The sequence below is a fragment of the Cyanistes caeruleus genome, chromosome 5, assembly GCF_971803275.1.
Source record: "Cyanistes caeruleus chromosome 5, bCyaCae1.hap1.1, whole genome shotgun sequence".
In the NCBI taxonomy this organism is placed as follows: domain Eukaryota; kingdom Metazoa; phylum Chordata; class Aves; order Passeriformes; family Paridae; genus Cyanistes; species Cyanistes caeruleus.
In genome coordinates this window covers 29,645,465-29,660,149 of record NC_141705.1, presented here as the reverse complement: position 1 = coordinate 29,660,149, position 14,685 = coordinate 29,645,465, and the positions used below count along the sequence as shown (strand labels likewise).

At 40.7% G+C, this 14,685-nt stretch overlaps 1 protein-coding gene across 13 annotated transcripts in view; it reads left to right on the top strand.

Annotated features, from left to right (window-relative positions):
- Positions 1 to 14,685, top strand: part of MTUS1 (microtubule associated scaffold protein 1) — a 118,078-nt gene that overhangs the window by 98,294 nt on the left and 5,099 nt on the right. For all 13 annotated transcript variants that reach the window (XM_086888757.1, XM_086888763.1, XM_086888762.1 and 10 more), the window contains 5 exons: positions 3,139 to 3,205; positions 10,827 to 11,041; positions 11,522 to 11,627; positions 12,627 to 12,700; positions 12,801 to 12,896. In XM_086888757.1, coding sequence (XP_086744883.1) covers positions 3,139 to 3,205; positions 10,827 to 11,041; positions 11,522 to 11,627; positions 12,627 to 12,700; positions 12,801 to 12,896 — 558 coding nt within the window. The remainder of the gene's footprint in view (positions 1 to 3,138; positions 3,206 to 10,826; positions 11,042 to 11,521; positions 11,628 to 12,626; positions 12,701 to 12,800; positions 12,897 to 14,685) is intronic.

The following is a 14,685-nucleotide window of genomic DNA, read 5'->3' as shown; positions in this document are numbered from 1 at the left end:
GCATATAAATTCATAAATTGTACCAGAAGAAATTGTAAAGGGCTATGAAGTTCCTTCATGAGTCTTTGACAGCTAAATGACGATGATCCTTGTTGCTGGATTTATCTGGATAGCAATGCCAAAATTTCTACATCCTGTATGCTCCAACTTTGTTCTGCTCTTCCAATTTCTGGTATTGGTTTTTCAACTAGAATCTTGTTGAGCATAAACTAGAACGTGTCTGGATATTCCAGCCCAAATCATATGCATACCTGTCTTTAAATTAAGTAGTGAAGATAGGCTCTTACTGGATTATTCAAGTGCTTTTGATATTTTACTGCAATTACATTTCAGATTTTGGAAACTTTCGTTTTCTTGGGGAAACTCCCATACCTGCAGCTTCAGTTCTCTGAGTACTTAGGTAAAAGTGTACTAAGTTAACTGCTAGTCAGTCTGACTACTTTAGGGCACTGCTTATCCATATGGGCAACTTAGTCTTCTTATTTTAGGCTGGCAATTTTTTTCTGAATGTATTCATGAGCAGGAGGTTATGATACAAATCCATCTGGATTTCTTGGATTTGTTAAACTATGAATGGGCAATCTGAACTGAGGCAACAGGTTAAACACCACCAGGAAAAGCAACAGGGCTTAGAAGCAGCAAGAAACATGAAAAAGATTACTGAGGCAGTGTTACTCGATTTTGTTCTGGATTTTTAGTCTTAGCCTCTTGTTAGTCCTTAGTATATGCTGATCACACATGCCATTTTCTCATCAAATTTCTTTAACTGAAAGCAAATACAAAGCGTGTAGACTGTGAGGAAGCCCCTTTGGAAACACTAAACAAAAATGTTAGCATGTCCAAATTGTCTGTAGCATGGTACAGCCACTAGGGAGAATTTGAGGTGTTTTACTGACTGAGTGGGCTGGAAGAAAGCAGGTTGTGTCCCAGTGTGCAAGGATGCAGCTTAAGTAACTCACTGCAGCATTCCCATTGTCATCATCAGATGCTGTGTCCATAGTGGGAACACTGGCGTTGAACCCGAGTGAGATGACTCATCTCTCCCTTCTGAGCAGAGAAGCAGGGAAGAGCAGGGCAAGTCCTTTCAATAACTGAGCTCTCTACCCTCCTGAGAATTTACTGTGGAGGGTGAGGCATGGTTTTCAATCATAGCCCACTGACACTGTAAAAAGCCTCTAAGTGCTTAATATAAAACTGCAACATAGCTGCTTAATAGCCCTACCAAAGTGTAAAGCATCCAAAGAATTGTTAAGACTGCTTAAATTGAGTGATTAAAAGGGTGTCTTTCTCATACAAGGTCAAAAATATAAATATTTCTAGTAAAGAGCTGGCAATTTCTTCTAACCAGCCTTTACAGCTGCATAATTTCCTAAAACTTGCAAATGAGCGTGTAGCAGAAAAATTACTCATTTTGATTAGTCTTGTGTCAGACCTTAATACATGACTGGGTTTTGGGTGCTCATTGTTTCTAGTTCTTCTTAAGAATGGTGTATTTACTGCTTTATTTGTTCTGCAGGCATGCAGTGAGTATTCCCTGGCTCCAGGACAGGGTGCAGTGGTCAGGCTGCAGTGAGAGTGACCACAAGGGCAAAGGGGGGATTTGCTGTAAAGGTGAGGTTTTCCCTGGGGAGAACCAGCTGCAGGTGTGGCTCGACCAGTCTGGAGATTCATCTACTGTGCTCAGCTGTGGACAAGTCTGTGTGATTTTGGGGCCAGTGCTTTTTTTTGTTTTCTTTTCCCTCATGTATCCTTGCTAAAGGAAAAGCAGGCAAAGTGAGTTTCAAGCTGTTTGTGTGCACCGGGGCTATTGAATGTGAGCCTGGGCATTGACAGCAGCAAAGCTGCTGTATTTGTGGTTCTCCCATTCAGCTTAGGCCTCCTGTGCCTTGTTTTTGCATCAACAAATTAAGTATGAAGGCAGCGTACATCAACCTCGAAACGGCTAAAAATAAGCTCGGTTATCTGCAGAGAAGGGCAGTGTTCCCTCAGTGATCCCGGCTGCCGTCGGAGCAAGTGGAGATCGATCGATCTAATGTCTGGGCTCGCCTTTCATAAAAGAAGGGCTGTGGCTTTAAGTAATCGCTGGCTGCTTGTGCCAATTGCAGGAGCTGCAGTATCTGCCGCTGTCGGGAGCGCCGGGCGCGGAAGCAGGGTAACCTGCGGAGGCAAGGTCCAGCCTTGTCGCTCGGCCCTGGCCAGACCCGCCCGGCTCGGTGGTGCCGCCGCCACCCGCGCGTCGCCGATGAGGGCCGGGGGGCCGAGCGGGGGGCTGCCGGCGCTGGAAGATGGGCTGCTCTAGCAGCAAGCTGTGCCTGTATTCCCAGTGTGCTGCAGCAAGGGTAATGATGTTTGTTTCGCAGGGAGCCGGCCGGGAGCACGGTGAAGCGCCGGGCGCCCGGACCTTGTCGCCTCCGCGCGTGGTGCGAGGCGGTGACCGCCGGGCCGGAGCGGCTCTGCCGCGGCTGTGCCTGCGCCGCTCCCCGCCGTCATGAGGGGCTGGGGCACAGCGGCCCGGCCTCCTCCTGGCCAGGGCACAGCTCCTGGGAAACGCAGGGAGATGGGTGCTTCTGCTTTGTTATGATCTGTTCACACCTTCCTTATGGTTCTCTTGGTATAAGAAACACCGTCTATCTTAACCTTAGGAACTGCGAGCAGCAGGGTGGGTTGGATTCAACTTCGAACAGGGTTGAAAGCTTCCCTTTTCTTCATGGAAGACTGAGCATGTAGCAAAGTTCTTGGTTTTGTGTTTGAGTAAGCTTAAGATAAATATTTAATGCATGCCTCTTTGACATATACACTATACTTCTGTGCCCTTGACAGCTATCACCTGATTTGTTCTGGAGGCTTATGTTGCTACACCCACCATAAAATATATAATTAATTGCCACAAACTAGGATTTTAATTGCAGAGCTATCCTGGAAAAAGCTGTTCTTTGTTTTAAAGTATAACTTCCTTAACAACAGAACATCTGTGTATATTTTAACAGCTGAACTGTTATCCTAAATGAGTCATATCTTGGCTCCTTGCTCCTGCCTCTTGTTTTTCCTACAGAACACATGTAAGTTAATTACTGGAAGGTGCTGTGCTCAGACCACTAGTAACCAAATGGTTGGGGTTTTTTGTTCTTTTTTCTGCAGAGGGAGGAAGCACTGAAGCAGCGGAAGGAGTTATCTCAAGAACTAGTTAACCTTCGAGGAGAACTAGGTAAGAATTTATTGTTGTATTCTTGCTGAGAACAGAAACGCAGCAAAGCAGATCTGCAGAAGACAGATGCCCTGGTATTGTAATGGCAGTCATTTAATTCCCTGACTGAATTCCGCTCAGATGCTTTAAGTGCTGCGGAGCCCTGACAGCGTGACCTCAGGTTCACCGAATTCCTGGCACTGATATGACTGCGCCTTGCGGGGCCTCCTCACAAAACATGCATCTGATGACCAAAGCACTCACTTCTAAAAAATGGGAGGATGGCTGACAGCATATATTCTTTTGTTTGATCCCAAATGTATTTGTATGCTGTCTTCTAGAGATTTGTGGGCAAAAAATTGCATAAACCTGTAAAAGATACACTGCAAAATCTGCATTTTTGCCTCAGTGACCTCTAGGTAAAAAAGTGTAAAATTAACAGAAGGAAATGCTTTCATGCTGATGAGATTTGAACTCATCCTAGTGGACAGCTATAACATGAAATTGAGCTATAATGTGCAAGGGCTGTTTTTGCCAGCTTCGAAGCTTGATTTAACTACATTTAGTAGTAACTCCATGTAACGTATTTGAACTTAGCAGTTGTTTCAGGCAGGTCTCAGTAGGGACTCGCTTTGAAAGAGCCTGGCCTTCCCCTGCCTTTGCATCTCTCTGTCTCCTTGTGCCAGCATTGCTACTGGGGCAGCCATGCCCTCACTGATGCAGTGAGCTGCCTGGGCACCTAAATCAGCCAAAACTATTGGCTGGTAGTGCTGTTTTGCCAAAGCTGCCTGGCCTGACTTCATTATGTGACTGAAGGAGCATTGGAACTGGAGCAGAGAATGGGGAAAGAGTAGCAGGGTGCAGGGTTGTGTCCCCCATCAGCTGTAGCTGATGTTTCTATTACACTAAAGTGACAATAGGACTGTTTTTTTAACATGGAAATGGCTTTTTTGCATCACTAAAAAGTTGTGTTATAAACTTTATAAACCATATTTCTTTTTATTTATGTACTTAATGTGATTCTCTGAGCAACCCCATTTGTTTACCTCAAGAAAACAACTTCAGAAGGATTGCTATCAGAGCAAGAAAGTCTCTTTCCTTCTCTGGGCTTGCATCTTCATTCTTATTTTTCCTTTATCAACCTAGGTACTATGTTTATCACTTACCTAGAAAGGGAAAATTCTGCTTAGATGGATAGACCAAAAGCTGGCCAACACTTTTGCCCATTACCATATTTGAGGGTTTTGGTGGAGTTGGGGTTTTTTTGAAAGCTTAGTTCTTTTTAAGGATGCCTCATGCTAAAATGAGCTTTCCAAACTTACTATCTTCCTGCTTTGATTACCAGCCTGCTGAGCTTATAAATGAGACTCCCACTGCAAGCATATGCCATTCAGTAGGTTGATAACTAGAAAAAACTTTAAATGCAACTGTGCCTGATGGATCTGTGACACCCAAGTGCACAGAGCTCTCAGACAGGGATGCTGGCATGATGTGCTGCTGGCAGCTGTTCCCCTTATGGAGCTGACCTTCCTGGGTCAGTTCTGCAGGAGCATCTGAATGGCAGCCTGAGGCTCACTTCCCTTTGTAAAGTTTCCAGACCATGGTTTCATGAAGCATTTATTTATCTTCATGCAGTTCCTTTGTCTTAACCAGTCACACATCTAGCCTGTCTTTATGGCTCTCCTCAGTATGTAAAGGGAGTGGATTTAATTACAGAAATTAAAAAAGGTTTTCAGTTCTATCTAGCTTTTAAAAGAGCTGTTTTGTTTTGGGTTTTTTTTTTAAGTTAAATTAATAATTTGTTGACAGGGTGTGAGAAAGACATTCTTCTAACAGTAGCTTTAGCTGAAAATAATCTGCTTAAATACATACCTGCTAATCAGCCTTCTACTGACACTGTTAAATGGATACAGCTGAACTTAAGATTTCCATAGACTATTTTAATGTTAATAATGTTTTTATGGATTTTCATTTACAGTATGATCTAAGCATAGGTTTGCTGGGAAAGTTAAGTGCAGTTTGAGTCTTACTTTAGCCATGCAGACCATGTTTTGTGGAGTCCCAGCTGCCACGTTTTTAATGACTGTTGGTTTGCAGTTCAGGGACAGGCAAAGAGAAGAGGAACCAGGTGTGCCCAGCCCAGTGTAGCCTGTTTCCCTGCATGCTGCTGAGTTTGAGACACTCCTGCAGCTTGCACAGTTTAGACTTCTCAGTTTTTTACTTTGAAATTTAACTCTGCACATTCCCAAGCTCCTTCACTTACCTTGCAGGACCAAATGGATTTGCTGTCAGATGGTCTGTTTTGCTGGGCTATTGCGTATGACCATTTCTACCAAAATACCTTTTTGTTTAAAGGCTTAAATATGCATTCCTTTCCCAGAATGTGTCTTTGGCTGTCACCATGTGACTGTGCCAGCCATGGGGCTGAGCTTACCAAACAATGCTTTCTGCTCTCAGTAGCTGGAAACATGTGCAAGTATTAGCAGTGATAGGGGTTTGAAGATGGGCTTTTCCAAAGGGAGTTCAAATTCAGTAACAGTCCTGTTCTGAACTTGGGCTTCCTTAAAATCTCCAGCTACAAAGACTAAACTTTGGGATTTGAATGTAAGCACCATAGTTCTGGGAGCCTGGAGCACCTAGGGACGTCCTGATTGTCAACTGTTTCTCTGAAGATGCAAGCTACTGCCTGAACTTCTAGTTACTTGTTTAATTATGTAAATAGAAGTTGCAAGGGCTGCATATTTCTTGAGAGGTACGAAACTATTCCTCTAAATTAATTGCATTCCAGATTGTTTCAGAGCCTCCTTGAAATGGTGCTGGATGTGATCCAGCTCAGTCCTGCTACAAAGCAGCAGGTGCAAAGCTGACTCAGCCTGCACCCACCTTGGCCCTTTCAACATTGCCATTCCTGAGCCTTTCTCTGTGGCCTGGAGAGGTCTGTGTGTATCCTGGACAGGCAGCCAAATGCCAAACCCCTTTCTCTCACCTTCAGATGCTGTATGGCAGTTGATAAACTGCATTTTCTTCAGAATAACTTCATGTTCTTTTTTGTTACTATATTATCTTCAAGATGCTTTGGAAGTTCAGATAGAAGAGACAGTTGTGTTTTACAGTGAATGTGATTTGGTTTTCAGGTTAAGGTGATCCTTAAAAATACTTAATAATAGGTAGATGCTTCTTTCACTTATTTGAGATAGGGCCTGACTTGCCACACTTCATACACTTCCCTGTTTGCCTGCTTGAACACTCTGTCACTTGTAGTGTTTGCAGTATAGGGGATGTGAATTTACTTCCTGGCAGAGGAGTGAGTGCTTCACATTATTTATTCAATCATACCTGCTTAAATGTTGCTTAAAGCAGGCTTTTTTGGCTATCTACCTTGTCTAACTTGTCCAAGAACAAAAATATGCAATGTGGTTTAATGTCCTGTATAATTAGTCTCATTATGGAAGTAACACCAAGAGAAACTTGGTCATAAACTTGAAAGCATGTTTGAGTGAAAGAATTTTCAATATTGAGAATCTGTCGATACCATGAATTAATTACTATATACATATAAAAATATATATTGTATAGAGAAGGAAATGGGCAGTCTGTAGTAGACTTACTGGTCATGTGAACATACAGCTTGCAGTGTGAAATGCAAAGTTTGAGCAATTAAGTGTTAGTACAGTGTAATATCACGTAGTACTCAATACTTGGACTTTTTTGTGCTAATTATCCCCATTTCACATCCCCCACATCTATAAAAGTGCTGACAGTTTACTGTCCTAGTGAAATCTGGTTTAGAATTTCAGACAGCCTAATGCCTTCTCATAAATCATAACTAGGCCAGTGAGTGACTAGGACAATTTTATTAAGATAACTACTGTTTGCAAACCCTTTAATTTAGGGTTCAAGAAAATCCATTGTACTTTATCTTAGAGCTATGGTTATGGTAGCTTTGAGGGGAGTTTAAATTGAAAAATGTTTTATCTAAGCAGTTTAGCCATAAAGACTAAATTAGATGATGGTTTTATAATTAGAACAAGAAAAAAAAAAAAGTGAAAGGAGATGCTGCACAATGGTAAGGTCTTATCTCTTGGCTACTTTTAGTGAAAGTACAAAATAGTACTTTCTTGGAGATACAGAGGCAACTTTTGTAGTCCCCTCCTTCAGCTGCAGCAACTGTTGCTGTGGTTTGGATCTGCTGCTGTTTGCACTATTGCAGGGAGTTGCCATGTGCCTGGTTCTCCATGCTGCTCTTGCAGGCATTTGTTTTATGATTTTGGCACTTAAAAAGCTTTGTAGTGAAATACCCAAGATGCAAGTGGCTGATGTTAACTACTACAAATAAAGGGTAATTTTACATGTCAAAACCACAATTTCTGCTCTGAAGATTTTCTGTTATCAAATCTCGGAAACTTTCCATTATTTCTAAAGGTCGTGGTTTAGAACTGGGCTCTTCATTTATAATGAAAGGTGTTAAGAAGGCTAAAGATACAGATTAACCTTGCTCTGTGTTGTACTAATATAGGGAGAGACAGTTGTATGATTGGGAAGAGAGGCTGGGACAACCAAGTGGAGGAGAAATGAATAGTTCGTATTTTCATCTCTGTGGCTTGACTTTTCCCTGAAATGCTGTTGGACCATTTGTTTCTTGTTGGATTTTTTTTTTTTTCCCTCAAGGTTTGTGGTCTAGAGGAGATGTGGAATTGTGGAGGAAAACACTTCAAGGAGGAAAAGGAAACAGAGTAGTAGTGTACAAAAACTGTGAAGTATGCACTTCAGGTATCTCTGAAGTGGATGAGAAGTTGAAATAGATTTGTGTGTTTGCTACGGGAAGAGCACATGTTCCAGTTACAAATTTTTCTTCAAAGTTTAGCATGAGTTTAGTGAGAATACTCCTCAGCTAAGTAGCAATCATGTTTGGTTAATCAGTGGCTAAATGACCAACCAAATTAAGAAAGTTGGGAGAAATCATGAAAAATGCAACTTTCTTGAAAAAAGCAGAGCAGTGATAAAGTACATGATTCAGTCTGCAGATGGATAGGGCTGTGCAAAATACTTGCTGCAGACATTTCAATTTCAAGTATTTAGACAAGCTTTGGTTTATGGGACATCTCATAATTTCAAATTAACAATTCTTTAGTTGGTGTTTTTGCTGAAGCCTTACGTGGTCAGTTTCCTGCACCACCACGATACTGGGAGCTCACTGGTGGTGCAGTAGTTCTGCTTCTTGTTTGGATGACAGGAATTGAAGTCAGACGTGTGATCTGCAAGGAAGAGTTGCAGCCTCCAGCTTTGTGGAGGCCAGAGTTGCCTTTATGGTAACAACTTTTAATTGCCACTGCAAGTTTTAAGAGTTTTTTGTTTGCCTTTGTAGCATTAGTCTTCTCATAAATTTGAATTGCAAACTGCCTGAAGGAGAACTGATGCGTCTGTTTTCTTTGACAAAGGCGTGGTTTGCTATTTGCTTTTTTTTGAAGTGCTTTGCATCATCTGAAGTTCTGCGTGCTGACATTTAAAGATAAGGCAACGATAGGCAGCACATTCTTCTGGCTAACTGGAGGCAAATTAATAGCTCTGGACTTGCAAATAAGGAATTTGACGCTTCTTCCTCTGTTACTTTTGAATTAAGTGGATCATTTGAAGCATTTTGCTGCAGTTACTTCAACTGAGCCATGCAAGTTGCCTGCCTCTCAGCTATGCCCTTACTCTACTATAGAAGGTCAGCTCCATCTGCATGTGGTTGGCTGTGTCATATCTCCATTTGGTTTGCTGTCTGGCTCTTGGCAATGTAAAATAATGTCCCCGAACAATGATGTTACCTCTTCTCTAAAAATGTTGCAATGTAGAGTATATATATTCAGAAACTTCATGTCACTGCAATGTGATAGAAGTGTGAAAGCTAATTTTTTTTCTCCCTTTCCCTAAGGGAGCAGTTTTAAGAGAAGTTTGTGGAAGGAATAAAGATAGGGGACTAAAAACTTCTTTTGGTGCTGGTGCAGAAAGTAGCAAAAACTGTGAAATTTGTTTGAGTTACAGAGAATGTTGTGGTAGGTTTCAGCTGAGCCTCTGTTGCATCGTTGCCAGTCAGAGAATGAAGAGCTTGGCCTAAATCTGTCCAGATCAGCAGATCTTTCGCACAGACCCCACATAGCTAAGCTTGCTGTTAAGCCTAATTCAGGTAGACATACATGCAGATTGATTTCCGTGCAGTACAGCTCACTCTCTTAACACTTTCTAGTTCCACTGCAGGTTCAAAGTGATGTTAGCAGGGCCAAGACTCTTCACAGTTCCCTTAAAAGAGAGTGAAGTATCATCCAGCACGTTACTCACGTGATTTTAATGAGCTATAGCAGAGTAAGACACGTGTAACTTGAGACACTCTTCTGGGGCAGGCTGCTTTCCCTTGAACTGACCCATTACTTCTTTGGGAATGAGTCCTTGAAGATTCTGTAATTTATTTATCTTAAGGCTCAAACACAGCTGTGATGAGAATTTCCTGTGCTGCCTGTACAAAAATCCTTGCCTCTTCCCATGCTTTTACATAGAGTTTATATTTACACTGTATGGGCAGTGTGCCAGTCTGCTGTGAAGTGCATGCATGCATGATTTCTCCTGCCTTTGAAGATCAAGTTAACATTTTAGTTGATTTTTCTCTTGAGCAGCCACTCATCTGACTAATTTATTTTAAACCATAGTACTAGAGTCTGTACAGAACCAGTTTTGCTCAAGGTCAGTGACCACACACTTGTGTTAGAGATGCTGTTTCACCTTGGTTCCAGGCTTTGGGTGCAGCTGGAACTACATAAGGCGTTTGCTGCAGCCATATTAACAGTAGCAGGATGACTCCTATTCAGGCCTGGCTGTCTGGACTTGGGAATGCTAAATTTCAAACTCAAAAATGCAAGCTGCCAACTTCTGTTTTGCCTTTCAACCAGCTGCAGATATGGGGAGACAAACTTAGGCAGCCTTCTTAGCAGGCCTGTGTTAATGCAAATGTAAAGACAACTGCACAGCATTTTTCTTTTCTTAATATTCTGCACTTTTTGCCTAAAACTATTCTCTGTCTTGCATATTTAGATATCTCAGGCATAAACACATGAGCAGTACCTTTCAGATTGGCAGATCTGTATCAGGCTGTCCACATCAGGCTAGAATTACTTCTTTGCTGTATGTGAGTGTGGGTGTCATTAAACATAGTTTTCTGGATAAGACTTTCAAATTTAGCTAGGTGGTTTATATGTCAAAAAGTGAAGTACTCTGACAAATACTCTACTGAAATGGGATCAAATAAGGTAAAGTAGCAAATGCAATTAATTTTTCTATTGGAGCTCTTCAGTGTCTCTCATGAGACGTTCCTTCTTCCATGTCATGTCAATCTGTCACACTTGTGCTTTTTATGTGGGCTCCTGGCTTAACTGGTTTCAATTAATTCAGCCTAAGAAACATGAAATTTGATATTTTTGTGAAGATTTTTTCATGTGCCCTTGGAGGCACACATTTAATGGATAAATTACATTTATCTTTGTATATAACCATGTTGCTGTGCAGTGTGCTCACTGTTTTTAATACATGTAAATGAAGGTGTGACTTTAGTATTGAACTTGATCCATTTTTTTTTTTTTTCATTTTTTTTTTCTTTTGACATCTTCAGTAACCACTTCTGCAGCTTGTGAGAAATTGGAAAGAGACAGGAATGAACTTCAAATTGCCTATGAAGGGTTTTTGCAGAAGTTAAACCAGCAACATCATGATGATTTAGCTGAGCTGGAGGAGAGGCTTAAACAATTTTACACTGCAGAATGTGAGAAACTCCAAAGTATCTGCATTGAGGAAGCTGAAAAGTACAAAGCTCAACTCCAGGAGCAGGTTTGTAACACTCAAAGTAGAAAAGTTCTCTAGAAACTGATTTCTGATAATAACAGTTATTTTATTTAATGTGAAATTCCACTTCATTGCAGCAATAAAAATAATAACCACATTAAGTTGTACAGATCTTAAAATGTGGTGGAGATTGGCTGTGTTCTGCCAGCTTAAGTGATTTCTAGGGCTCCATGGGATATTGAGTCAGCTTGAGTTTTAAGATTTACAGAAACACACCTGCCCTCTGACCTTGCTTTGCAACTCCATGTGTGTTACAGATGTACATGTTATCCTGTTGGTAGTGGTAAACTTTAAGACATCAGTCTCATTTATTAAGTCTTGTACATGGCTTAGCTTCTACTTTTGAATCCTGCTAGACCATTTAAAATGTACTTGACATAGTGCATGAAGCCATTGAAGCAATGCTTTAAACAAGGGTTAAGTTGATACAGATAAGGGGAGAAAAATCATGTTGTCATATTGCAGGTGGACAATTTAAATACCACACATGAAAGCTTTAAGCTGGAACTCGAAAATAGACACTCAGAAAAAGTAGAGGAGCTGAAAAAGGAGTATGAATCCTCTTTTTCAGGCAAGTATTTTGTATTTAAGTACATATGCTACATATGCTATAGCATGCTAGTCAAAAACAAAAATATTCAGGCTTTTTGATCATTATGTCACCTTCACTGTTCTTTGTGGACAGCTATCTTTAAAAAATATTGGCTGAATTCCTTCCTTTGGAACTGACAAGTCTTACTTTACATACAACAAAAAACATGATCCCATTGTATTTGAATGAAACTTTATAAATAGTTTGAGGGCAAGTGACTTTTCCTTGCAGTAAAAGATACCTGAATTGCCCTCAAAACCCCAACTGACTGAATTTCTCCAACCTCTAGTTCCGTAAGGAGCACCTCAGAACTGAAAATGAGGATAAGTAAGGCTGTGTGCTTTCCATAATGACATGGAAATGTTAAGAAATATTACATACTGTGCACAGTACACTGTGGCAGTGGTGTTTTTCAGGGAGGGGATGGTGATGTGCTCAGGTTTAAATTACATTGCATCTCATTGATTTAAGTGATGATGATTTCTATCCTCCTTCCAACTCCACTCAAGTTTCCAGTGATAATTTTGTGTCTTGAAGCCTGGTCATGCTTCTGCTGCTTTCAAAGAGCAAGCTCTTCTGCATGGTATCCAAAAAGGATAAATGAAAAGGAAATGTTTGTCTAGAAGTTTGTGGAAGACAGTTTCTATTTTTGCTGTGTTTCCTTCCATAAACTCAACTTTTGTCAGATTGGCCTGTGCTTAGTAAGTCCATTTGTTGCATGCAGATGAATGCAAAACTGACAGGAAGCTTGCCAATGAAATGGATATGCAAGGGGAGAATCAGCAAATCTGAAGTGGGAATAAATCTGATACTTCATACATGCTTTGCATTCAGCTAATGATAAATGTTCTTCCTGTGTTGCCATCTACTGTATCTATGCATATATATGTAGGCTGTCTCTTCAGGCTGGTTTATTTCAAAAAGAATTTTCATGTCTTATGTGGTATTAAAAATCTGCAAAAATAATTTTTTTTTTAGAGCTCAAGAGTACCCATGAATCTGAAAGGAAGTCACTTGAAGATTCCTTTAAAGAGAAACAGGAATTGCTGGAGGTTTGTTAAGGGCTGGGTTCCAACAGTTTGAAACCTGAAAAGAAGTTTGGAGATGTGCACTGAATTTTTGACCTAACAATACAATATATTTGCATTTCAGAAAAAAATCGATGAACTAAAAACTGAAAACAACTCACTGAGTGAGAAGCTGAAATTAGAAGAACAAAAACAAATAGCCAAAGAAAAAGCCAATCTTGTAAGTCTTGATCTTCCAAAATAATGTGGATGAACAGATCTTGCCTAGGTTTATCTTGCTGCATAATGCAAAAGATTTGCAGTGAAGCCTGATAGGGCTCCCATATTTAGTAATATTTTTTTGTAAATGGCTCACCTGCCAGAAGTTTTTTGCAAGCACTGTGATGCTGTGTATTAACTTTACCTTTGTAATTCTAGAAAGCTGTTGAGTAGCTAAGTTGAGGTGTAGATAATAGCCTAAGCCAAACTGAAGATCCATGTGTGTACAGGAGTTGTACCACAGCATTTTTCTGGACAGTCGGTAACTGTTGTACCAGTGCTATGATCAGTGTGAGCTTCCATCACTACTGCAAAGCTCATTTCTAATACATTTATTCAAATGTTGATTCATACTTTTTGCTGATTTATCCTTCAAAGAAACTTTTCTTCTGTCCTGCCTTTCTTCCCAAGGCTGCTGTTGCTTCTAATGCTCCTGGGGTAGGAATTTGTTTTGAGAGAGGGTTTTTTTATGCACTGGGTGGGGGTGCATGATTTTTTATATGATTATATAAACAAACATGATTATTTCTCTGGTTACCCAGAAGTAAGCAGAATACCAGTAGTATTACTTATTCCACAAAGAGAAATTTCATGCTCATAGTGGAAGTTGTCCAGTTTTCAGTGGAGATTTTTTTGTTATGTTTTCTCTTATTGCTTATTCTAGTGGCAGGACAGAGTTCCCACAAGAAGAATCTGCAGGCACAATGTGTTGCTGTGGCAGTGGGAGTTTGAACTGTAATTCCACAGGCACACTCGGATGTTGCTTAAATTAAAGGAGCAATAGCCAAGTGCCTTCATATAGCTGCAAATATGTGCTTCCCTGACAGTGTAAGATGCATGATAAGCTTGAGACTTCTCTTTGGAAAATCACCAGTTTGACTCAGACTCTTCTGTACTAAAGACAAATTCTGCAGTATCGGAATTCCCAATAGTCCTTTGAAGACAGAGATGTATTTCCACCTCTCTGGTATCATATAGATAGTGTCACTTGATATTCCCAGGTTTTTTGCTAAAATCTTACGTAGGACTTGCAGACTTTTTATTTGACTGTGTTCTCCTCTTAATGTGGGAGGCTCAGACTTAACTTTAAAAACACATTTTAAGGCCATTGGACTTGAGGAGGGAAACAAAATTAATTGAATATTGAACATACTGTAAGCTACATTTTAACTTTTCAGGATTGCTTTTCTTGTTAGCTCATACATTTCATGTTTAAGTCATAGAACAGAAACACATTGTCTGCTGTCTTCACTGAGGCACCACTGCATGCTTTGCCCTCACACAGACTTCTCAAAAGAAGTTAAACAAGAACCACTAATGCAACAGGCCTTAAAAACTAGCAGGAGCATGAACTGCATAGGTGATGGAGCCCCTATTACCTGTGACATGTCCTGGCCCTGTCCTTCTGGGACCACACCCCACAAAACTGCAGGCACTGCCCTCCTGTCCGAGGTTTCTGGTGTGGCAGTGAAGCTGTTACTCAGTGCAGTGCACCTGTGTTTCTTACCCAAATGCACTAAAACAAGTTTTGTTTGATTTTGGAGATAAACGTAATTACACAACATGCTTAATCATTTATAGATTTCAGCTCATGTTCCAATCTCACTACCTGGAAATGGACTAAGACTTGCTTTATTTGTTCTTTTTTTGGCTGTGACCACCTTGAAATGCAGAGAATGTGTTTTAGTCTGCAGTGTTTGAATGGTTTCATACTCTGGAAAACAGGTCCTTGAGGAAACCACATCTTTCCT